At 39.3% G+C, this 26479-nt stretch overlaps 1 protein-coding gene across 4 annotated transcripts in view; it reads left to right on the top strand.

Annotated features, from left to right (window-relative positions):
* Nucleotides 1-14209, top strand: part of Ptprc (protein tyrosine phosphatase receptor type C) — a 113226-nt gene extending 99017 nt beyond the window's left edge. For all 4 annotated transcript variants that reach the window (XM_029476882.2, XM_029476881.2, XM_029476880.2 and 1 more), the window contains 7 exons: nt 3286-3376; nt 4582-4715; nt 5714-5848; nt 8508-8630; nt 8874-9049; nt 10898-11033; nt 12334-14209. In XM_029476882.2, coding sequence (XP_029332742.1) covers nt 3286-3376; nt 4582-4715; nt 5714-5848; nt 8508-8630; nt 8874-9049; nt 10898-11033; nt 12334-12606 — 1068 coding nt within the window. In that variant the 3' untranslated portion in view covers nt 12607-14209. The remainder of the gene's footprint in view (nt 1-3285; nt 3377-4581; nt 4716-5713; nt 5849-8507; nt 8631-8873; nt 9050-10897; nt 11034-12333) is intronic.
* Nucleotides 14210-26479: the final 12270 nt, after the last annotated feature.

The raw sequence follows: 26479 nt of genomic DNA, 5'->3' as shown, positions 1-26479 counted from the left end.
GTGGTTTTGACTGAGATCTCTGGGCCTAAAAGTTGTATAAACCTATGTAGGTCTGAAAAGTGGTTATGTGGGAGAAGAACAGCAAAGGAATTGAGGATCTTTGCAAGTGAATGTTTGTAGCAGTGGATGATGATATATGAAAGGGTTACATAGAAATCAAGAAAGAAAACCATAAGAACAGTATGCTGGAGACTTATGAAAACACAAAGTTCTAGGAAAAAGTTACTAGAATAGATGACTAGGAAGAAAGGTAATTTTCAGTTACATAGATGATTCAAGTCATTAGTTTAGACATGATGTCATGTTTGTAATAAAACAGACAAAGGTGGAATGGTGAGACTGGATAGGTGAGGAGTACAAAGAGTGAACAGAGGAGGCAAGAAAGTTATCAAGCTATAGCAAGACTGCATAGATTATGTCATCATTGTTGGCCTAACTGAGGAGATGAGCATCTTGTGGGAAAATGCCCATTACTACCAAGGCCTCAAAATAATGAGATCAGGTGATCCTGAAATTGGTAGCTGATGCCTCTGAGTGAATGACACTGAATAATGAGCACTATAATAAGAGAGAAAAAAATTAAATCCATTGGGTTTTGTAAATAAGAAATTGGTATAAATTACTTGCAAGTTGAAGGCAGAATAAAGACAAAATGTAATTTTTATTCAAACTATGAGTCTAAGAAATGTAAGCCTGACAATGACTCAGCTTCTTGATGGTATCAAGTGATATCTACTTGGTATAAAGGGAATGGAAAGAGATTGCTGGGAGAAGAGGATCAGGATGTAGTGTTTGCTGAGGAGACAATGGACACCAGAAAGTTGATAGAAAGGTATTTGCTGAAATACCACAGTGCTGATATAGCTTTTTCTGTGTATAAAAGACAAGACTTCAAGAGGACACCCAAAGCACCACCAAAGTCACAATTCCATCAGAGTTCAATTTGAGCAACCAGGAAGTTTACTGGTCTTACTTGCAGAATACAGATAAAGGAATGTTTACAATAGTAAAGACATCTCATATCAGATGGATCAATGCAAACCTCTACACCATCATAGATAGTGACCTCAGGAAAGCTGAGTCCTCTTCCAGCTAATCTTCCATTTCTTATACACCCCAGCATATTCAAGGCCACGTGCAGTTGGCATGGGACCCTACTCTCAATTATTCTACTAGGAGGTGTCAGTAGCCTTGGTACCATGGACCTAGTTATTACTGTCCTGGCCTGTACATTGGTGACCTCTCTGAGAGGTTTAGATTTGGGCATTTGAAAGACGCAAGGATTGAAGAGTAAATAATTCTCCATATTACACTGGTGGAAGGAAATCCACCAGTTCCACTTAGAATATTAGGTTATTTCTACTTGAGGACAGTGTTTGGGTGGTTTCTCACATATTGTGGTGTTTTCCAAGGTAGCTGGGTTTCTGTAAATTACATTTTTCATTGCTGTGACCAAGTATCAATAAAAAGACCATTTAGAGTTGAGAAAGATCAAGAGGGAGTGAAGGAGGAGAGGTTTACCTTGGCTCATGGCTTGATGGTTTAGTCCATTGTGGAGGAGAAAGCACAGTGGAAGAGAATGTTCTCAGACTTGGATCACAGACCATCCATCTCACCAGAATTAGGCCATACTCCTCTCCCTGTAGACTGTTCTCTAGAAATAACTGATAGCCTCTGCTGTGGGAAATCAGTCTTGGGTTTTAAGGGTAAAGAAATCAAGCACAGTCCATATCCATATCATTAGCAGTGTTCACCAGTGCCTGCCTCCTTAGCACACAGACTAAGTCAGACTGAAAAGCTAGTATAGAACTTCCTTCCATATTGGGAAACCTGTAAAAGTAAGAAGTGTCCTTTGCTTCTTAGGGAACTGAAGGAGCTGTCTCTGCTTTATGAAACCCAGACATATTAGATAGTATGCCTAGCTCTCCCATTGCTGGCCTTTTCTAGGTTCAAAGCCAAGGCTCTGAAGCCCCATCATGCTGTCTGCAGTATGATGTTATATTATGTGAATTGCTCCCCCACTTTAAGACCCCAAATCATTGCACTGCTTGCCACGGCCTCCTCCATCTCTCTCCTAATAAAGCATATTCTGCGGGGTAATTTTGTGTCAACTTCTTCCCCAAACGATTCTGCTGGTCTTCTTTATGTTTGTGGCATCGGGAGCATGCGGCTGCTATACATTTCCTTGGCAAACGGCCTATACTTATGTCATCTTCACTCTACTGAGGTTTCCACTGCATCTCAAGTTTCACCATCATAGCTTCACACTCAGACCACTGCAGAGTTCCCTGCAGGGCATCTAACCATGCTACACATTGACTGGGCTCAGCAGCAGTTTGGAACTTTACTGTAAAATTCTGTAACATCCACATCCTTGTGGACACCTAGAAAGTCAGCATCAAGTGAATAATGCCTGGTCTCTTTGCTGGCTGGAGATGTAGACGGAACTTCTTGGATCACAGCTCTGGTTGCATCTCTGTGTCTTCATGGCTGAGATTTAGAAAACATTTCCCTATAAAGCCATGTTGATGTTCAATGCTATTAAGGTTTTCTTTGTTCATGCTTTCTCTTTTCAAATGACAGTTTTTCATATAAGTTTGAATTGCTATACTTTTGCTCTGTCTCTCAACAGATGTAGTCACTTCCTTTGAATACCATTTTGTTGACCAAGACCTGGTCTCTTAAAATAATTTGCCATTCCAGGGTGGTTAATAATGAAAGTCTATTTTGTTGTTGCACCTAATGAAGGAAAAAGCTATGCAAACTTGTTGTCAAGTATCTCTTAACTAAGAAACAAACTCTATCAGGTACAAATGTCATTTTTCAGTCCCAACTCAGCAATTCAAAGCTAACAAAAGTCTGAAATGGAAAGCTTCAGAGACAAATTTAAAATCTGTGGACTCAGTTATCTTTCAGAGACTGAACTAGAAGTTTGACCATACTTGAATGAGTATGTGGGCAACACAAATTGGACTTGGTGTATTTTTTTTTCTTTTTCAGGGGAAGGTGCATGGGTGGGTGGGTGGAAGGGTGGACCTAGAAGGAATAGGATGGGAGTGTGGTCAGGGAGCATTGTATGAAATTGCCAAATAATAAATTTATTATGTTGAGAAAAATAAAAAAAATAAATTTAAAACAAACAATTAAAAAAAATACCTGTCACCCATGGGAAGTTACAGAAATTTTATAGGCATTCATGATATAATGGTTTAAGAGATATCTCAGGCTACAATACTTTAGGAAATATTGGATTTTAAAGGAGGCTTTCTTCTTGGTTTTTCTTAGAGACTTCCTTCATACAGGAGTTGGAGGACACAGCACATTGGAAATCAAGAAGAAAATAAGAAGAAGAACAGGAGTTCTAATGTTGTTCCATGTATGTACTTGACCTTTCTTTCTTGTATCAGATACAGTTAAGCCGTTTTGGGGCTTACCTAATGGAAGACATGGACAATGAAGTGACCCTTAATTGACAGTAGATAAGTTTGTGAGCAGCTGGGTGGGGCATGCCTTTAGTCGCAACACCTTGGAGAAAGAGGCAGGAGGATCTTTGTCAGTTTGAGACCAGCCTGGTCTACAGAGTGAGTTCCGGGACATCCAGGATTACACAGAAAAACTCTGCCTCAAAAGCCAAAGGAAAGATAGAGGAGGAAGAAAGAAAGAAAAAAAATTAATTTGTTTGCTATCTAAAATTTAATTTTAGCAGATTATTTAAATCCCAAGTATTTTCAATTAACTTTAAAAGATGGACAGTATTTAGTGTGTCCACCCCTACCTCAACACAGGCATATTAAAAAATACAAAAAGCAGAAATAAGTTATAAGAAGATGAAATCTGTGAGTTGGGGCAAAGAAAGACTTAATCTTCTTCACTAGTTTTATCTTACCTTTATTAAATGTCAAGGTAATCATGATATAGCAGAGGTTTTAACGGGATTGAGAGCTGGAAAGCTTTGATACATTGTCACTCACTAAACTTACTACATTGGAAATATGAGCAATTATTTTAAGTTTTATCTCTATGTAAGAATACCGATAGGATCACACCTGGTGCTGCTTTGATTGCATCCAGCTGCATCTACCAAAATTAGCATGAGTAAAATATAAGCTAATAAACAAGGAAACCAGATAAATCAAAGCAGTACATGGCTGACCTAGTTAATTTCTGCAAAAGTTTGTTAATACTGTTAAAATATGGCACTGTTAGTAATGTCATTAAGTGCATCATCAGCCAGGTTATTAGTGATTTAAAATATTGAGAAAGAAGGAATGCTTTAGAACTAGATAAAATTTGGATTAAAAGGGAATCATTTTGAAGAATGAACTTAGAAAATTTTAATTTAATGTTAATTGAATAACATTGAAAACAAAAGTCTAAGCTCTGAAGTTAGATCAGTTCATTTAATTCTTAATTTCTTCTTCATTTCTATGTGTCTGTCAGTAGGAAATTTGATTTGATTGCATCTGAGTTTTCAGTTAAGCCCAGGAAAGTGATCATTCCAACATAGTGTTTCTAGATGAGCTCAGTCCTCAGTACTTAGGACTTCTTTGGTAAGACTTGCTGCTGTTTCCTGTTCCATAGATGACTTTAACAGAGTGCCACTTAAGCATGAACTGGAGATGAGCAAAGAGAGTGAGCCTGAATCAGATGAATCTTCAGATGATGACAGTGACTCAGAAGAAACCAGTAAATACATTAATGCGTCCTTTGTGATGGTAGGTACCCACACTCCAAAACCAGGCTCTGACCCTTTTGAGATGACTGCTGTGCTGTTAGGTCTCTCTCTTAGGCAATATTACACTTAGATAAGGAGCTCAATGATAATCGCATATTCATAGGTGCAAAAGTTCCACCAGATAATATTTTAAATGTATCAAACTACCTAAAAGGGTTAAAATTTAATCATTTGATTTAGAACAAGGAAGTGCTATTGCTTGTATTTTATTTTAAACATATTAACATACTAGTTTAAACAACAAAATTACAGTAAGTACAACTATTAGAACGTATTAGTTATTCACACCGGCACAGCTGAATCTACATGACAATACAGTGAAGTCTTTTTCCCTCAGATAACCAGATTAGTTAGATTTTTCTGAGCATCCTAGCACTGATCTTGTTAATCTTGATGGTCACATAACAGCATTTTTAAAAATCTCTCAGATGAATTTATATCATAAAATATTTGGGGAAAAAAACAAAACCAAAACCCCCAAAACTAAAACCAAACCAACCAACTAACCAACCAAACAAAAACCCCAAAAGAATAAATAAGGGATTCAGTAAAGACTTACAAACTCAATTGGATTTATTTATTCTCCAGATCTTCCTGCAACTCATACTTTAGTGAGTATTAGCTTAATTGCATTATTTCAGGAGAAAAACTATAGACACAAGTTAAAATAGATCATTGATAAGAATAACTTTATATGATTACATTAATTCATTTTCACAATTAAAACAATTAATAAAGGAAGGGGGTTTTAGAAAAGTATTTTTGATAGGTAGCATTGTATATTGTAACTGTAATTTCACATCACTAGGTGAGAATGAAATGAATAGACACTGAACTTGTCTTGGGCTTCAGAATCTTAACTTTGTCTATTAATGGCAATGATACCAAATCAATTAATTTTTTTTCTAAAAGTTTAAGAGGCTATTGATCTTTCTTTGATGGTAGCACTAACAAATTCCATCTTTGTGATTTTTTTAGAGTTACTGGAAACCAGAAATGATGATTGCTGCTCAGGGACCACTAAAAGAAACGATCGGTGACTTTTGGCAGATGATATTCCAAAGAAAAGTCAATGTTATTGTGATGTTGACAGAGTTAGTGAATGGAGACCAGGTTTGTGCTTTGAAGAACGCTGCTTTAAAAAAACTCCTGACCATGCAGGGCCATTATCCATTCTTGCATTCCTTGTTTATTGCTACGATCTTCATATTTGATCCCTCTGCTACACAATCCACCTTGTTATTGCCCGAAGATCTTTGCCCGGTTGGTTTCTTTGTCTTATGACATTCTCTTAATTCCTGGGCACATGGTGGGCTGAGGGGGCTACATGATAGAAGATTATACCTTTTACTTTTCTCCTATATTCATGTGTGGAAATACACTTTCCATTCTGGGCAAGTATGTTTACATACAGAGCCTTGGCACCCCACCCGGTATTCTCAATACACAAATATCCTGTGTTCCTAAATGACCCTCCTCCGTGTTTCCTAACTCCATTCTTCTATGAAGACAAAACAGTTTGAAATTTTCAGCTGCATCTTTCTTTCTTCATTCCCATGGGTTATTATTGCCACAAAATTCTATAATTGGTGGTAAACGTAAGACGTACATTTACTTTCTAATTAATCCATGTGACATATGTTTGGTATTTCTCTTAGTACCCTAAGAAACCATTAAAAATTCCCAATGGTAGATCATTTGATAGGATTTTAGTTCTGACATATGGTAAGTGAAATCCTCATAAGCATGCACCATGATCCATTACACTCTCTCTCTTCCCTACCCCTTTCTCTGCTTCTACATCTCTCCCCTACAAATCCCCTCTGCTCAGTCCCCTTTTCTCTCTCTTCTCTGTCTCTGTCTCTCATCTGTCTCCCTCTCAAGCTCCATCTTCAGCTTCCTCCCCCTACCTCTTGTCAGCAATTATAGGATGCTAGTTTGTAGAGACCTCTGGTTCCCTTACTCTCCAGTCTGACCCTTTACTTTCTTGCTGTCTCAATGTAGCTTTTCATAAAGTTGGCCATAAAGATGCTGGGTGAAATCTTGAATCAATGCAAATAGACTCTGTTCTCAAGGACCAGTGGGGGAATAGAAGAGCCCAGGCTGTTGGGAAAGTCATGGCTGATGTCAGCTCATTCTATAGATTTTTGAAGGGGTTGTATGATCAGGGTTTTAAAAGAGAAACAAATTCCAAAGACCTCTTCCAGAGATGATAAAGATACTCTGGATTACTCTGATCATTTCCAGCCACCACGCAGTGAAGTTTTTTCACTGTATTTTATTTATTTATTTATTATTTTTATTTTTAATATTATTTACATTTCAAGTGTTATCCCTTTACCAGGTTTCCCCACCTCCCAGAAACCCCCTGTTCCATCCCCCTCCCCCTGCTTCTATGAGGGTGTTCCTCTACTCACCCACCCACCCCAGCCTCCCCACCCTCGATTTCCCTACACTGGGGCATCTATCCAGCCTTCATAGGACTAAGGACCTCTCTTCCTATCCATGCCTGACAAGGCTGTCCTCTGCTACATATGCGGCTGGAGCAATGTGTACTCCTTGATTGGTGGCTTAGTCCCTGGGAGCTCTGGAGGTCTGGTTGGTTGATATTGTTGTTCTTCCTATGGAGTTTCAAACACCTTCAGCTCCTTTAGTCCTTTCTCTAACTCCTTCATTGAGGATTCCACACTCAGTGCAATGGTTGGCTGTGAGTATCCAACTCTGTAAGGCTCTGGTGGGGCCTCTCAGGAGACAGCTATATCAGGCTCCTTTCAGTAAGCATTTCTTAGCATCCACAATAGTGTCAGAGTTTGGTGACTGTATCTGGGATGCATCTCCAGGTGGGACAGTCCATGGATGGCCTTTCCTTCAGTCTCTGTTGTACATTTTGTTTCCATATTTGCGCCCATGAGTATTTTTCCCCTTTCTAAGAAGGACAGAAGCACCTACACATTCGTCTCCCTTCTTGAGTTTCATGTGGTCTGTGAATTGTATCTTGGGTATTCTGAACTTCTGGGCTAATGTCCACTTATCACTGAGTGCATACCGTGTGTGTTCTTTTGTGACTTGATTACCTCACTCAAGATGACATTTTTTTAGGTCCATCCATTTGCCTAACAATTTCATGAATTCATCACTTTTAATAGCTCAGTAGTACTCCATTGTGTAAATGTACCCCATTTTCTGTATCTATTCCTCTGTGGAGAGACATCTGTGTTCTTCCCAGCTTCTGGCTATTATATATAAGGCTGATATGAACATAGTGGAACATTGTGTCCTTATTACCAGTTGGAACATCTTCTGGGTATATGCCCAGGAGAGGTATTGTTGGATCCTCCTGTAGTACTATGTCCAATTTTCTGAGGAACTGCCAGACTGATTTCCAGAGGGGTTGTAACAGCTTGCAATCCCACCAACAATGGAGGAGTGTTCCTCTTTCTCCATCTCTTCGCCAGCCTTTGCTGTCACCTGAGCTTTTTGGTTTTTTTTGTTTTTTAATCTTAGCAGTTCTAACTGTTGTGAGCTGAAGTTTCAGGGTTGTTTTGATTTGCATTTCCCTGATGACTAAGGATGTTGAACATTTCCTTAGGTGTTTCTCAGCCCTTGGGGTGCCCTCAGTTGAGAATTAATGTTTCAATTATTTTAGAATTCAATATTTTCTATTTAGTACAAAAATAAGAGGTAGGAAGAGAAAAGGGGTTCTGAATACCTCAAAGAACAAAGACAATACCTCGGTAAAACATGGCAAGTCGTGTTATTTTTTTTTATCTAGGAAGTCTGTGCTCAGTACTGGGGCGAAGGAAAGCAGACTTATGGAGACATGGAAGTGGAGGTAAAAGACACACACAGAGCCTCAGCCTACACTCTCCGAACCTTTGAGCTGAGACATTCCAAGGTAGGTAAACACTCAGAAAGCACGTTTGCTTTCAAAATTATGATATAATTATCATGTCATTAATCTGATAGCAAATTAATATAAACTGTTGTGTGTCCTCAAGACCACTGTCTTTATAATGTTTCCGAGAAATGTTATTTGAATGAAAGCATCTGTAAAAACAACCAAAAAGCAGCTATCAAAGTTATGATAGACTGGACCGAAGTTCATTTGAGCTAATGTTCACTTCACCTCGGATTGCAGAGGAAGGAGCCCAGAACTGTGTACCAGTACCAGTGTACCACATGGAAAGGGGAAGAGCTGCCTGCAGAACCCAAAGACCTGGTGTCTATGATTCAGGATCTCAAACAGAAGCTTCCCAAGGCTTCCCCAGAAGGGATGAAGTATCACAAGCATGCATCAATCCTCGTCCACTGCAGGTTAGGAAGCTGATAGGGTGTACTCTAAGGTTAGAAGGCTTTGTCTTCACTTTTATGAAGATGTAGATGGTGTGGTCCAGTGAAAATCTCCATGAAGCCATTCACTCTCATGTTATTTATATGCAGCATGACTATAATAGTAATATAAACAATAAAGGCTATAAAGCCAGGCTTCTAGGCTGGTAGCTGCTTCCTATCATTTGATGGCATCTTTGACTCTGCTTTGCCCAGCATTAGAGCTGCAGTGCTAGATGTGGTAAATGAGTATGTGAAAAGCAGAAATATGTATGAATAGGTTGGCTGGTAGATTCCATTGTGGATAGACTTCTGTGCATTGCATTCACTCTACTGGATATGACACAACCTCATGGCTAAATGGCTTGCATCCAGTAGATATATGTTAAGCTAGTTATTTGTAAGCTTTTTATGAAATTGTGTGTGTGTGTGTGTGTGTGTGTGTGTGTGTGTGTGTGCATGTGTGCAGACCATGTTACACATGAGGAGGTCAGAGAACAGTAGTCAGGACTATATACTTCCTGTCACCTGTGGAATCCAAGAATCAACTCAGGTCACTAGAACTAAGCATAGGCACCCTTATCTGCTGAGCCTGGCCAAGTGCCCTTAACTTGAACATGAGGTAAAATTTCATTGGTTGTCACTTCTGAACTGATTCTCCAAAGTCCTCTCACAAATAATATGGTTTAATGTCATTAGTCCTTGCTGTGGAGACACATGGGGGTCACTCATAGCAGATATTCACATAACCCTCTCAAGACATATTGAAAAAGAGGTGTAATATGAAAAGTTTACAGTAAAGGAACATTAAAATTTATGGCAAATATTTTAAAAATCCTAATATGAGGTGAACACTGTAAATCTGAAGAAATGCTTTTAAAAGCTGTGAAAGTCCTCACTAATATTACCAAAGATAAAGAAACAGTCCCCCATGGGCATACTTTTTCCCCAGGGTTATTTGAACATTTAATTTACATGGAAAAGAAAATCAACAAACAGCAAGTTAGGCTTGAATTTATTGCTTAGGTGTTTTCTCCATGAAGTCATATACAGAGCACTTGCTGATTATGTGAGGTTTAAAAGGAAGCCACGTTGTCGTTTTCACCCTTACTCTTTTCCTCCTGTGGTTGATAAATTATTAGGATGTCCTTGTCTTAGTGAATAACTCTGTCAAGCATCATTTTCACACTAATGTAAAAGGAGAAAACTGTTAAGAAATGGCGATCAAAGCAGAGCAGGGAGTGATGTGGGGCTAATCCTTGGAATCTGTATCCGGACATGTTCTAATCCTTCTATCAAATCAAGCATGGTATATTAATCCTAAGGATTGAGGACCTGAGGACATAAGTAAAGATGCATTTGAAAACACAAAGCAATAAATGAAAGAAACCAAGCTCTTAAAGCTAAATCTATGTCTCACTAAGGCACAGAACCAGAAGTCATAATCATGTATTGGGAAAGCCTGTCCTCAAATGCATTCACAGAAACTAATTTGGCCTTTAAAAAAATGAGAGCAAGGTGCATATAGTAGGCGTGAAATTAAAAAACAAAACAAAAGCATATCCCCCGCCGGGCGTGGTGGCACACGCCTTTAATCCCAGCACTCGGGAGGCAGAGGCAGGCGGATTTCTGAGTTCGAGGCCAGCCTGGTCTACAAAGTGAGTTCCAGGACAGCCAGGGCTATACAGAGAAACCCTGTCTCGAAAAACCAAAAAAAAAAAAAAAAAAAAAAAGCATATCCCATCTCTCTGTGTTCATGCTAATAGCCCCTTCTCTATAAAACAGTGAGTTAATTCATGTTCTACTTTTTAAAATCCCTTTTTCTTTTGACAGAGATGGATCCCAGCAGACAGGGTTGTTCTGTGCCTTGTTCAATCTCTTGGAAAGTGCAGAAACAGAAGATGTGGTTGATGTCTTCCAAGTGGTAAAGTCTCTACGCAAAGCACGGCCTGGGGTGGTGTGCAGCTATGTAAGTGTCCCTCGATGTCACTCTCAAGTCCTCTGTGTTTCCATGTGGGCACTTCCCCTTCTCCTCCACTCCCATTTCCTCCCCTTTCCCCTTTCTTCTCTATTTTTCTGATTTCCCACTCATTTTTACATCCTAATCCTCAATGAAAGATGATCAATGTAAATAAGACCTTATTAGAGTTGTTGTTAACTTGTCATGACAGGTTACATGGTCACATCCTTTAATGTCCATTTATCAAATAGTCTTATTTTATAACAAACCAGTCCCGAATTTAGTGACTTCAATAACATGACTGTATTTCAGTGATAGTCTATTGATCTACTCAGCTTCCCAGGCAGAGTCAATGAGATCCAGGTTCATATATCTGCTGTCAGCTGATGTGTCTACTTAGGTCTGGCTGGCCTAAAATAATCTCTGCTGCCAGTAAATTGGCAAGTAACTGTCATTTTCTTTTGACAGTAGGGGTGAGTGGTCAGTGGTCATGTGTCACTGCTCATTCAAGCTTATACAAGGGCAGAGCATCAAGAAAATAGGCAGAATGAGGTGTGCCACCCCTTGAAGTCCAGGCTAAGAACGGTTACAATATGGCTTCCAACCAAACCAATCCTGAGGCTGGTGCAGAATCAAGAGGCCTGCAGTTTACAGTGCAGAGTTGTGAGTTCAGAGAAAATCGGTCTGCATTCCATTTATGCACCCCGTGTAGCCTCTGTCTGCAGCAATAACAGAGTCAAACATCACTGACGTAGCATTCACTCTCAGTACAATTTCTTACTGAAATATGCAAAGCTTTTCATGAACACACAATTTGAGTTTCCATGGACGGGTTTTTAAAAGTATTTGGATACCTGATAAATGCATTGACTGGTAAAGAGACTCAAAGGCAAATAACTATTAAATAGTCAAATAACTAAAATGACAGAAAGTATGAGAGGGTGACTGGGGACCCTTCATTTTAATCAATGGGGAATTTTGCAAGCTTCTTGAATGAGGTGATTTCTGCTCACATTCATAAATGATGTGTGCACATGAGGTAGGAAACATAGGTACAAAAATTGACATTTTGGCACAAGTTTGGGTTCAGTTATCACATGATGAGTAGCAGGGAGTAATCTGGTCTGTGTTGCTCCTAAGGTACCCTGCCCATGATCCTAGGGCATGGTTACGTCAGTGAGAGAGCTTCTGATGAGAACATGTCAGAACATGTGTTCTAGAGTTGCAAAAGGAAATGGATAGTGCCTGGACATCTCTTCTGGGCATAGGAACGTTCTCCATGTAAGTTCATGCTGCTTTCTTTCACCAGGAGCAATACCAGCTCCTCTATGACATCATCGCCAGCATCTATCCTGCCCAGAATGGACAAGTGAAGAAAACAAACAGCCAAGACAAAATTGAATTTCATAATGAAGTGGACGGAGGCAAGCAGGATGCTAACTGTGTCCGTCCAGATGGTCCTCTGAACAAAGCCCAGGAAGACAGCAGAGGGGTGGGAACGTCGGAGCCTACCAATAGTGCTGAGGAACCAGAACATGCTGCCAATGGTTCTGCGAGCCCAGCTCCAACCCAGAGTTCATAGGAAAGGAGTCATGTGGGACAACGCAGAATCTCACATTAGTTCTTTCTATTTTTCTAGACCTAATGAAAGAAAATGGCTGTGCAGTGGTTTATGGAATCTGTGTTCACCTTTGCCACTGTATAAAATATTTAAGTTTGTCAAAACATTTTGTACAGTTTTATGCTTATTTTAAAAGTTTATCTATGTCATTCAGTAAGAATGTATATGTGAGAGAGGGTGTCTGTGTGTGAGAGTGTGTTTATGTATGAGTGACTGTGTGTGTGCAGGTTTGTGCGTGTGTATGACATCTAAATGTGATTGGAGAATACTTTCAAGCCATTTCAAATGCTTTTGAGAAACAGTGTGCCTTTTTCTCCTCTTGAGGAAACTATACATTTTATATCTAAACTGTTAATTTGTTTGAGGGATTCATTTTTTAAAATCCCATTGAATGTGGATTCAGTTGTAAGAATAACAATGTGTACCATTCTGGAATGACCTCAAGGTGTCCTCCTTGTCCTGTTGATGATCTTGTAGTTTAAGATGCTATTTTTGGATATAGATAAAAGTATGTAAGAGTGCTATGGGTGTGTACAGCTGATCTGGGGAAGTGAACTAAATCAACATGTGAGACTTATGTCCCATATACTGTCATTTCATCACTATCTCTTAATGCATATTTAATCAAACATGAAAATCTCAAGAGGGACTATTTTTGTATCCACATGGGAAGTAGAACTTTGCAAGTCAGTTGCTGTCTACATAATAGATAAAAATTACTAGTTAATACTCTTGATCATATCGATTTATGCTATGAACCTAAATAATTGTCCTTAACCAAATATAATGTATGTTAAAAACACATAGAATAAAAACAAGGGCATGAAAACTTGTTTGTACTGAATATTTACATAGGTAACCTCATACAGTTACTTTTGTTATGGAATTCACGATTCATGAGAAATATAAAATTGATTATGGCCATTTCCTACGCTTAAGACCATCTTTGACTTTCATTACTGTGTATTTATCTTGAATTTCTCCACTGTTTTGTTTACTCTTACTGAGATATAATATTGATAACCATAATAAACTTTCAACTATTCTGTGCTTATGTGGCATGTGTTACATGTTTGTAATTGAAACAATTTCTTCTTCAAGCTGAGATTAGTTTTCCCATTTTGTTCATTGATGAGAAAAATGAAGAATTATCAGTTAGGCGCATCAGAAGGGGATAAAGAGGACTCTGTTTTCTCACTAGTCACTCACAGATTTCTATCTCATGTCATCTGGGAAAGGTTCTGTTGCTCTTTGCTGGAAAACATTGTGGAAGTTTGCAGTTCTGATGCTGAAGTACCTTCAGGCTGGTGTTTATGTTGATGTGTGATTTGCTTCAGAATGTTGATCATCTTCAATGATATCTTTTGGAAAACAGTTTGCTTAGTAGCTGTTTACTTAGCAGCACGTTTGTAACAGCATCAAAAGCCGTGTTACTTTGAACTCTATAAAATCTGTGCGTGAAGTCTGATTTACATTTTGCTCAAGGATCTGGGTAAAGTTTTCTACCAAGAATGTTGAGGACTCATGAAAATGTGAAGTTCTTCAACTTATAAAAAATTTTAGGACTTCAATAAACTATAAAATTATTCAAAATTACATATAAGTAAAGTGTTTCTTCAGAGATTCCATCTGCATGTAACAACCCCCAGCTGTGGATGGTGTGCTAAAATGTCTATTTTCCTCTTGAGGCAATATTTTTGAATTCCCAAAACAAATATTTGGAAAATAGATCCATGACAACTTGAAATAATGTAAAATGAAAGATAGGAGCAATTGTCATTTGCAAATACGTTGGTGTGATCAAGGAATGGGCAAATACTGTCTCAGAGGCAGGTTGTTCTGCGAGAATGAACACGAAGGGAAAGGAGAGACTGAGAATGAACACGAAGGGAAAGGAGAGACAGGAGTACTAGAGAATTGAATTCCAACTGAGTTTTAGCTTTAAAAAGTTAAAACTTTAGTTTTAGTTTTAAAAAGAAATTCGTATGTGGGCTACAAACCTATGCCTTTGGTCCTTGGTTATATTCAGAGGGAACATGAAGCTGTGTTTTCTGAAGCTAATTGTCACGGTTACAAATTCTAAGACCTTGCCAGGAAAACAACAACAACAACAACAACACAAAACCCAAGAATTCCTACTTTTAAAAATTCCTAGTGCCTTTCTGGGATCCAATACAGGGAGCCCTGTCATATTTTTGCTGGGCAGAAGGTGAACGTCTTCTTTTTACTGTTTATTTCTGGCATCAGAATCCATTGGGAATAAATGATTCATTTAGTAACCTTAAAACTCAACACGCCATAATTTTGTATGTAAGTGACACAAACATAGCTATAGAGAGGAGATATGCATTTTCATATCTTTTTGAAAAAGTTAAACTGTGGAAGTCATCAGCCAAAAACATCTTTGCAATGTAATTTCAAAAATATAAGCTACTGGGCTCCAGTAGATGCTGAATGGGTAGAGTGAATGTTCACAGGGATAAAGACCCAAGTTCATATCCACTACACACAGAAACCTTACTCGGTAGGTGGAAGCAGCAGATATATGCCCAGGCCTCTGGGCTAGAGACCTGTGGATTCTGGAAAACAGGGCCAGTCAGTCTAGCCAAAGTAGCAGAGAGACTCTGATTCAAGAAAGTAGAGAATTAACAGAGGAAGATATCCTTGACACCAACTTCTGGCCACCTCATGTGTCCTTATAGGTAAGTGGACTATTGATGCTGTGCATGTATATATAACACACACACACACACACACACACACACACCCCAAAATAAAAATGTTCAAGTTGTAACTACATGATGGATGAAATATTTTTCTACATCTCCCTTAATCCCACTATAATATTGACATTTTTATTGTGCCTGAGAGCTAACTAGCATAATCTTAACTTTGATAATTGTATTTATCAGAGAGTTGGTATAAAATATCTCATTGTGTTATGATAATTGTAATTGAGTAAGCAGTCATTTTTCACTGTGAAGGCCTTGAAACAGGCAACATCCACAGACACGAGTACCAGTGATGACTAGTCTCATGCTTGTATCATTTATTCTCCCCTATGTAGTTTACAAATGGACTGATCTGAGATTCTTGCAAAGAGAAACAGTCAAGCCTGGGTTGCCTAATTCTATGTTTTAAATGGACACACACACACACACACACACACACACACACACACACCTTACAACTCTTACCTGAAAGAACAACATGCCTGTTTCACTTAAAAGAAGAGTGCACTTAACCATAATTTTTAACTTTAGAAAAAATTATGTCTATTATTTTCAAACATAAATTTCATTGCTAAGAGGAGTATCCTAATATGAAAGCATTAATTGAAAGCAAATGAATGAGCATGTGAAAGTAAAAACTTAAGCCATTTTGATCCAAAGAGTATGCCCTGTATTACCACTTATAAATAAACTCTTTATAACTGACATTTGGGACATAGGCACTATATTCTCTATACTTATTTCTATAGACAAATATTGAACCACAAATGTACTTTTTTTCTATTTCTAAGATGGGAACTGAGCCTTTGACAAGTTCAGTCCATGATGCTGCATTAAACCCAGGCATTACCTTGGCTGGCACCTGAGGCAGTTCTTGCAGGCACCTGTCCTTCATTCTTCAGAGTATCAATGCCCTGCCAGTGAGAATGGTAGCTTTCAATTTATCTTCCTGATTTTATTGATTTCATTATCCAAACAAAACTGTGTATAACATGTGTCCTCCGCAAAGCTACATGAGATAATAAGCTTAGTTGAACTCATCCACAAAACTGAATTTATTACACACACGCACACACACACACACACAGACAACCATGGGAAATTTTGTTCCCATGATGCAATAAACAAATATTACCCCATCATTAAAGTGGTGTCAGGATCACCATTGCATACACTAGCAAGATTTTGCTGAAAGGAACCAGATATAGCTGTCTCTTGTGAGACAATGCCGGGGCCTAGCAAACACAGAAGTGGATGCTCACAGTCAGCTATTGGATGGATCACAGGGCCCCCAATGGAGGAGCTAGAGAAAGTACCCAAGGAGCTAAAGGGAACTGCAACCCCATAGGTGGAACATTATTATGAACTAACCAGTACCCCAGAGCTCTTGACTCTAGCTGCATTTGTATCAAAAGATGGCCTAGTCGGCCATCACTGGAAAGAGAGGCTCATTGGACTTGCCAACTTTATATGCCCCAGTACAGGGGAATGCCAGGGCCAAGGGGTGGGGGTGGGTGGGTGGGGGACTGGAGGGGGGGAGTGTATTGGGGACTTTTTGGATAGCATTGGAAATGTAATTGAGGAAAATACCTAAAAAAAAAAGTGGTGTCAGGAATTTGCAATAGCAAAACCATCTAATGGGTAAGGACACTTGCTACTGAGCCTAAAGACCTGAGTTTAACTCCTAGAATCAAGATGGTCTATCCTCTGTTCACAGACTGAGCACAGGGTCCCCAATGGAGGAGCTAGAGTAAGGACCCAAGGAGCTGAAGGGGTTTTCAGCCTATTAGGAGGAACAATACGATCCAACCAGTAACCCCAGAGCTCCCAGAGACTAAACCACCAACTAAAGAGTACATATGGAGGGACCCATGGATCCAGCCACATATGTAGCAGAGGGTGGCCTTGTGGAATATCAATGAGAGGAGAGGCTCTTGGTCTTGTGAAGAGTCCCAGTGTAGGGTACACACACACACACACACACACACAGAGGACAGGGAAGCTGGAGTGGGTGGGTTTTTGAGCAGGGGGGTTGGAGGGATGGTATAGGGGGGTTTTCAGAGGGGAGATGAGGAAAGGGGATAAAATTTGAAACGTAAATAAAGAAAATATCTAATAAAAAAAAGATGGCCTATCTTCTGACCTGCACATATACCATAACATTTATAAACCTTCGCATGGATCCTCTATACAAACTAAGTAAATAACTAAACCAAGTGTGCTTCCCTGGTTCATTTAAGTTACCCCTTTTCCTGTATTAAAATTTAAATGTTTAACATAGCTATGTATTCTGGAAAAGGAAGACTTACTGGATTGAATAACATTTATCTCATGTAGGATTAAAATCAGATTTAGAGAACCTGGTATCTTTTCAAAGAACACAAATCAAAGAACATAAATATAGTTTTAGGTTTGTTTGTTTGTTTGTTTGTTTTTAGGTTGTAACCAGGTGTAGTAACTCATTCTTGTAACCCCAACATTTGGGAGCCTGAAAAATCTTGAATTTTTCACCACTCTGAACTAAAAATTAAATAACAGGTTGCATACCCTTAAATGATTTTTTTTATGCATCCTATGTAAAGTGGGAAAAAAGGCCCTGCACAGAGTTTGGCCACCTGTTCCCACTGGCTAACTCAGGCTGAAACCAATGTATCCTCATAGTGTTCTTAGACTAAAATCTCGAAATAATGGGTAGCAATTCAGATATTTCATTCATTCATGCTATAATAGCCATTGTATATTGCAATTCAGGGATTGTGCTCTACAATAAAAATATAAAATGAGTTATTATAGACATTGACATGTTTTACAAAGGAGTTTATATTTAATTACATGTTTTGTTGCATTCATTAGTTAAAGATAGAGATAGAAAAATGAAAATGCAAAAGATTGGAAGCTAAACACATTTGATATTTTTGTCATAATTAGCAGAAAGTAAAACAGCTGAACTTTTTCAGTGGCCATCTGGTGTCTGCTTTAAGTTAGAGTTGACTTTGCCAATTAATCGCCCAGTTTCCCACACCTGTGGTGCTTCCTCTTAAACAGTAGCAGGATTGTTATCTGCATCAGAAGACTGATAATGTTGAATCATCTTTCTGAGTCAACTTTAAGGCTACCAAAGAGTTTTCCCACTGTTTGTGTTCTGATATGGCTGCCAAACCTTGACTACCCATTGGGTTTCCGTCTCACTTGCTGACTCTGAACTTTCATTCCAAAGGTCCTTTGCAGAAGCTTGGAATCCTAAATGAGGTCTTGTCCATATTGAATAACAAGTGTCCCATGAAGTATGTCTGGGTCAATTCCTGCATCTTGTGACTTGATGTCCCATCTGTAGTATGATACTGTAAGCCATAGATTATATTTCTCAGGCTTCTTCTGCAAGGGTCTACATTTTCTCATCTGGATTCACAGTCAGTTTAAGTCTTATAAAATGATTTATGCGAGGGAAGCAGAAACCGGCCTGAGTAGGGCCACAGGCCTCATCCGGCCGGATCAGCGCCAGGGTAGCTGGAGAGCAGGGTTGCCTGACACCCGCCAGCTACCCACGACCCCCGCCGCAGGATTTTGGGACTGCTGGTGAGTGGAACACAGCTTCTGCTCCAGTCCAATCACGCGGGACCTGAGACTGCTCTGGTTGGGGAGAGAGAAATCCGGCCTACATAGGGACACAACCCTCTTCCGGTCAGAAAAGCACCTGGGCAGCTGGGGCGCAGGGTCGGCTGACACTCGCCAGCTACCCACAACACCCGCCACAGGATCTTAAGACATCTGGTGAGTGGAGCACAGCTTCTGCTCCAATCCAATTGCGCGGGAACTGAGACTGCATTAGTTAGGGAAGCAGAAACCTGCCTGAGTAGGGCCACAGGCCTCATCCGGCCGGATCAGCGCCGGGGTAGCAGGAGAGCAGGGTTGCCTGACACCCGCCAGCTACCCACAACCTCCACCGCAGGATTTTGGGACTGCTGGTGAGTGGAACACAGCTTCTGCTCCAATCTTTAAACAGTGACAACGATAACAACTAACCCCAGAGATTACCAGATGGCGAAAGGTAAACGTAATAATCTTACTAACAGAAACCAAGACCACTCACCATCATCAGAACCCAGCACCCCCACTTCGCCCAGTCCAGGGCACCCCAACACACCGGAAAAGCTAGACACGGATTTAAAAGCATATCTCCTGATGATGATAGAGGACTTCAAGAAGGACTTTAATAACACACTTAAAGAAATGCAGGAGAACACTGCTAAACAGGCAGAAGACAATAAAGAGGAAGCACAAAAATCCCTTAAAGAATTGCAGGAGAACACTGCTAAAGAGTTACAAATCCTTAAAGAAAAACAGGATAACATAATCAAACAGGTAGAAGTCCTTACAGAAAAACAGGAAAACACATCCAAACAGATGATGGAAATGAACAAAACCATACTAGACCTAAAAAGGGAAGTAGACACAATAAAGAAAACCCAAAATGAGGCAACACTGGAGATAGAAACCCTAGGAAAGAAATCTGGAACCATAGATACCAGCATCAGCAACAGAATACAAGAGATGGAAGAGAGAATCTCAGGTGCAGAAGATTCCATAGAGAACATCGGCACAACAATCAAGGAAAATGTAAAATGCAAAAAGATCCTAACTCAAAACATCCAAGAAATACAGGACACAATGAGAAGACCAAACCTACGGATAATAGGAGTGGATGAGAATGAAGATTTTCAACTCAAAGGACCAGCAAACATCTTCAACAAAATTATAGAAGAAAACTTCCCAAATCTAAAGAAAGAGATGCCCATGAACATACAAGAAGCCTACAGAACTCCAAATAGACTGGACCAGAAAAGAAATACCTCCCGACACATAATAATCAGAGCAACAAATGCTCTAAATAAAGATAGAATACTAAAAGCAGTAAGAGAAAAAGGCCAAGTAACATATAAAGGCAAGCCTATCAGAATTACACCAGATTTTTCACCAGAGACTATGAAAGCCAGAAGATCCTGGACGGATGTTATACAGACACTAAAAGAACACAAATTCCAGCCCAGGCTACTATACCCAGCCAAACTCTCAATTAACATAGATGGAGAAACCAAAATATTCCATGACAAAACCAAATTCACACATTATCTCTCCACGAATCCAGCCCTTCAAAGGATAATAACAGAAAAAAACCAATACAAGGACAGGAACCACGCCCTAGAATCAACAAGAAGGTAATCCCTCAACAAACCTAAAAGAAGACAGCCACAAGAACAAAATGCCAACTTTAACAACAAAAATAACAGGAAACAACAATTACTTTTCCTTAATATCTCTTAATATCAATGGACTCAACTCCCCGATAAAAAGACATAGACTAACAAACTGGCTACACAAACAAGACCCAACATTTTGCTGCTTACAGGAAACTCATCTCAGAGAAAAGGATAGACACTACCTCAGAATGAAAGGCTGGAAAACAATTTTCCAAGCAAATGGCATGAAGAAACAAGCTGGAGTAGCCATTCTAATATCTGATAAGATTGACTTCCAACCCAAAGTCATTAAAAAAGACAGGGAGGGACACTTCATACTCATCAAAGGTAAAATCCTCCAAGAGGAACTATCAATCCTGAATATCTATGCTCCAAATACAAAGGTAGCCACATTCATGAAAGAAACTTTAGTAAATCTCAAAGCACACATTGCACCTCATACAATAATAGTGGGAGACTTCAACACACCACTTTCACCAATGGACAGATCATGGAAACAGAAACTAAACAGGGACACAGTGAAACTAAGAGAAATTATGAATCAAATGGATCTGGCAGATATCTACAGAACATTCTATCCTAAAACAAAAGGATATACCTTCTTCTCAGCACCTCATGGTACCTTCTCCAAAATTGACCACATAATTGGTCACAAAGCAGGCCTCAACAGATACAAAAATATTGAAATTGTCCCATGCATCCTATGGACTAAGGCTGATCTTCAATAACAAAATAAATAATAGAAAGCCAACCTTCACGTGGAAACTGAACAACACTCTTCTCAATGATACCTTGGTCAAGGAAGGAATAAAGAAAGAAATTAAGGACTTTTTAGAGTTCAATGAAAATGAAGCCACAACATACCCAAACTTATGGGACGCAATGAAAGCATTTCTAAGAGGAAAACTCATAGCTCTGAGTGCCTCCAAAAGGAAACTAGAGAGAGCACACATTAGCAGCTTGACAACACACCTAAAAGCACTAGAACAAAAGGAAGCAAATTCACCCAAGAGGAGTAGACAGCAGGAAATAATCAAACTCAGGGGTGAAATCAACCAAGTGGAAACAAGAAAAACTGTTCAAAGAATCAACCAATCAAGGAGCTGGTTCTTTGAGAAAATCAACAAGATAGATAAATCCTTAGCCAGACTCACTAGAGGGCACAGGGAAAGCATCCTAATTAACAAAATCAGAAATGAAAAAGGAGAAATAACAACAGATCCTGAAGACATCCAAAACACCATCAGATCCTTCTACCAAAGGCTATACTCAACAAAACTGGAGAACCTGGATGAAATGGAGAAGTTCCTAGACAGATACCAGGTACCAAAGTTGAATCAAGATCAGGTTAATGATCTAAACAGCCCTATATCCCCCAAAAAATAGAAGCAGTCATCAATAGTCTCCCAACTAAAAAAAGCCCAGGACCAGATGGGTTTAGTGCAGAGTTCTATCAGACCTTCAAAGAAGATCTAATCCCAGTTCTTCACAAACTATTCCACAAAATAGAAACAGAAGGTACTCTACCCAACTCATTCTATGAAGCCACAATTACTCTGATACCTAAACCACAAAAAGACCCAACAAAGATAGAAAACTTCAGACCAATATCCCTTATGAATATTGATGCAAAAATCCTCAATAAAGTTCTTGCTAACCGAATCCAAGAACACATCAAAACAATCATCCATCCTGACCAAGTAGGTTTCATCCCAGGGATGCAGGGATGGTTCAATATACGGAAATCCATCAACGTAATCCAGTATATAAACAAACTCAAAGACAAAAACCACATGGTCATCTCGTTAGATACGGAAAAAGCATTTGACAAGATCCAACACCCATTCATGATAAAAGTCTTGGAAAGATCAGGAATTCAAGGCCCATACCTAAACATGATCAAAGCAATCTACAGCAAACCAGTAGCCTACATCAAAGTAAATGGTGAGAAGCTTGAAGCAATCCCTCTAAAATCAGGGACTAGACAAGGCTGTCCACTTTCTCCATACCTATTCAACATTGTACTTGAAGTCCTAGCCAGAGCAATTCGACAACAAAAGGAGATCAAAGGGATACAAATTGGAAAAGATGAAGTCAAAATATCACTTTTTGCAGATGATATGATAGTATATATAAGTGACCCTAAAAATTCCACCAGAGAACTCCTAAGCCTGATAAACAGCTTCGGTGAAGTAGCTGGATATAAAATTAACTCAAACAAATCAATGGCCTTTCTCTACACAAAGAATAAACAGGCTGAGAAAGAAATTAGGGAAACAACACCCTTCTCAATAGTCACAAATAATATAAAATATCTTGGCGTGACTCTAACTAAGGAAGTGAAAGATCTGTATAATAAAAACTTCAAGTCTCTGAAGAAAGAAATTATAGAAGATCTCAGAAGATGGAAAGATCTCCCATGCTCATGGATTGGCAGGATCAACATTGTAAAAATGGCTATCTTGCCAAAAGCAATCTACAGATTCAATGCAATCCCCATCAAAATTCCAAATCAATTCTTCAACGAATTAGAAAGTGCAATCTGCAAATTCATCTGGAATAACAAAAAACCTAGGATAGCAAAAACTCTTCTCAAGGATAAAAGAACCTCTGGTGGAATCACCATGCCGGACCTAAAGCTCTACTACAGAGCAATTGTGATAAAAACTGCATGGTACTGGTATAGTGACAGACAAATAGACCAATGGAATAGAATTGAAGACCCAGAAATGAACCCACACACCTATGGTCACTTGATCTTCGACAAGGGAGCTAAAAACATCCAGTGGAAGAAAGACAGCATTTTCAACAAATGGTGCTGGCACAACTGGTTGTTAACATGTAGAAGAATGCGAATCGATCCATTCCTATCTCCTTGTACTAAGGTCAAGTCTAAGTGGATCAAGGAACTTCACATAAAACCAGAGACACTGAAACTTATAGAGGAGAAAGTGGGGAAAAGCCTTGAAGATATGGGCACAGGGGAAAAATTCCTGAATAGAACAGTAATGGCTTGTGCTGTAAGATCGAGAATTGACAAGTGGGACCTCATGAAACTACAAAGCTTCTGCAAGGCTAAAGACACCATCAATAAGACAAAAAAACCACCAACAGATTGGGAAAGGATCTTCACCTATCCTAAATCAGATAAGGGACTAATATCCAATATATATAAAGAACTCAAGAAGGTGGGCTCCAGAAAGTCAAATAACCCCATTAAAAAATGGGGCTCAGAACTGAACAAAGAATTCTCACCTGAGGAATACCGAATGGCAGAGAAACACCTGAAAAAATGTTCAACATCCTTAATCATCAGGGAAATGCGAATCAAAACAACCCTGAGATTCCACCTCACACCAGTCAGAATGGCTAAGATCAAAAATTCAGGTGACAACAGATGCTGGCGAGGATGTGGAGAAAGAGGAACACTCCTCCATTGTTGGTGGGATTGCAAGCTTGTACAACCACTCTGGAAATCAGTCTGGCGGTTCCTCAGAAAATTGGACATAGTACTACCGGAGGATCCAGCAATACCTCTCCTGGGCATATATCCAGAAGATGTCCCAACCGGTAAAAAGGACACATGCTCCACTATGTTCATAGCAGCCCTATTTATAATAGCCAGAAGCTGGAAAGAACCCAGATGTCCCTCAACAGAGGAATGGATACAGAAATTATGGTACATTTACACAATGGAGTACTACTCAGCTATTAAAAAGAATGAATTTATGAAATTCCTAGCCAAATGGATGGACCTGGAGGGCATCATCTTGAGTGAAGTAACACAATCACAAAAGAACTCACACAATATGTATTCATTGATAAGTGGATATTAGCCCAAAACTTAGGATACCCAAGATATAAGATACAATTTGATAAACGCATGAAACTCAAGAAGAATGAAGACCAAAGTGTGGACACTGTGCACCTTCTTAGAATTGGGAACAAAACACCCAGGGAAGGAGTTACAGAGACAAAGTTCGTAGCTGTGATGAAAGGATGGACCATTTAGAGACTGCCGTATCCAGGGATCCATCCCATAATCAGCTTCTAAACGCTGACACCATTGCATACACTAGCAAGATTTTGCTGAAAGGACCCAAATATAGCTGTCTCTTGTGAGATGATGCCGGGGCCTAGCAAACACAGGACTGGATGTTCACAGTCAGCTATTGGATGTATCACAGGGCTCCCAATGGAGAAGCTAGAGAAAGTACCCAAGGAGCTAAAGGGATCTGCAACCCTATTGTTGGAACAACATGATGTACTAACCAGAACCCCGGAGCTCTTGTCTCTAGCTGCATATGTATCGAAAGATGGCCTAGTCGGCCATCAATGGAAAGAGAGGACCATTGGACTTGCAAACTTTATATGCCCCAATATAGGGGAATGCCAGGGCCAAAAGAATGGGAATGGGTGGGTAGGGAAGTGGGGGGCGCTATGGGGGACTTTTGGGATAGCATTGGAAATGTAATTGAGGAAAATATGTAATAAAAAAAATGATTTATGCAAAACATGTTAATTTGTACATAAAACATGCTTTGGCAGATTTCTCTCCATGTCAATTTTGGGTGTCAATGTTCTCTTTGATGAGTCTCTGGGAAATGCATTTTACTTCTTTCACAAGATAACAAAGATATTTTCTCTCAATACTTGTTCAAAAAATGCCCAGAGCTTTTACAAAGCTCAGTTTAGTCAAATAAATTACAATTCAGAAAATGTAGTTGCAACACCTCATGAACTCTCCCTCTTCAATTTTTATAGTGTATTTTAACCCAATGTCTTGTAGTCACTTAAGGAACACAAATTTCAGTAATAAAGTCAGCTTGATAAAATGGTTAAAAAGAAAGAAAAATTCAAAGGTATTACCGATGATACACATTTTGGGACTTTTTTGATTTAGTATAATGTTCAGTATATTTATATACAGGGCATCATTTTAGGAATGCATGACATGTATGTTTTGAAATTTCATGTAGTTATTATAATTGTTACAAATGCTTTAAAGTTAACTTTTACATAGAATAAAGAGCTTCCATGTTCAAGAATTTTAAGTCATTGTTTAAAGTGAGGAATTTTAAGTCAGTCCGTGGAGAGTTCTCCTATTTCTACCGTTGTCTATTTTATCAAATTCCACCCAATCTTTAACTATTAGTGGCAGGGGGTTAGGGCGGAGTTGGAGAGGACAACAGCTATGATGAGGAAAGAATTTATTTGAATTTCTTCTTCTCCACATTCACCAGCAATTCTCAACAAGGGGGCTGCCACCCTCTAGGTACAGTTTAACAGTAGCAAAAGGACAGTTATGAAGTAGCAACAAAATAATTTTATGGTTGGAGGTCAGCACAACATGAGGAATTGTATTAAAGAGCCACAGCTTTAGGGAAGGTAAGAACCACTCTCTTCACTTATGTTTTTAATGTTTATTTTAGACTTTTACTTAAAAATTCAAAAAATGTGTGTATGACTGTCTTGCTTCCATGTATATGCATGTGTACCACATCTGTTCCTGTAAGACCCCCTTTCGGGACCCCCACTCTAGTCTCGGGGGTGGGAAAGCACCCAAAGAAACACAAGAATCCATTGCTGTAATCACATGAGGCAGTTTAACGACAGAGCTCCGGACCAACATGCATCCCACACAGGAGATAACGGATGTTGGCCACGAGGCTCGAAAGCTAGGGATTTTTATGGGGTAAGGGGCTTAGGGGTGTGGAATTCAGCATAGCGACACACTTTTGGCTTATTCAAACATCAGCAGAAAAATTACATGTACGACGTGCAGGGTGTCAGAGTTCTGTGAGTTGTTGACTTAGTTCAGATAGCCCTGTTATGTCCTCACAT

Source organism: Mus caroli, unplaced genomic scaffold, assembly GCF_978045245.1.
Source record: "Mus caroli unplaced genomic scaffold, Mus_caroli_1 scaffold_1, whole genome shotgun sequence".
In the NCBI taxonomy this organism is placed as follows: domain Eukaryota; kingdom Metazoa; phylum Chordata; class Mammalia; order Rodentia; family Muridae; genus Mus; species Mus caroli.
Note: the sequence above shows the minus strand (reverse complement) of the source record. Positions and strands in the feature narration are given on the sequence as shown.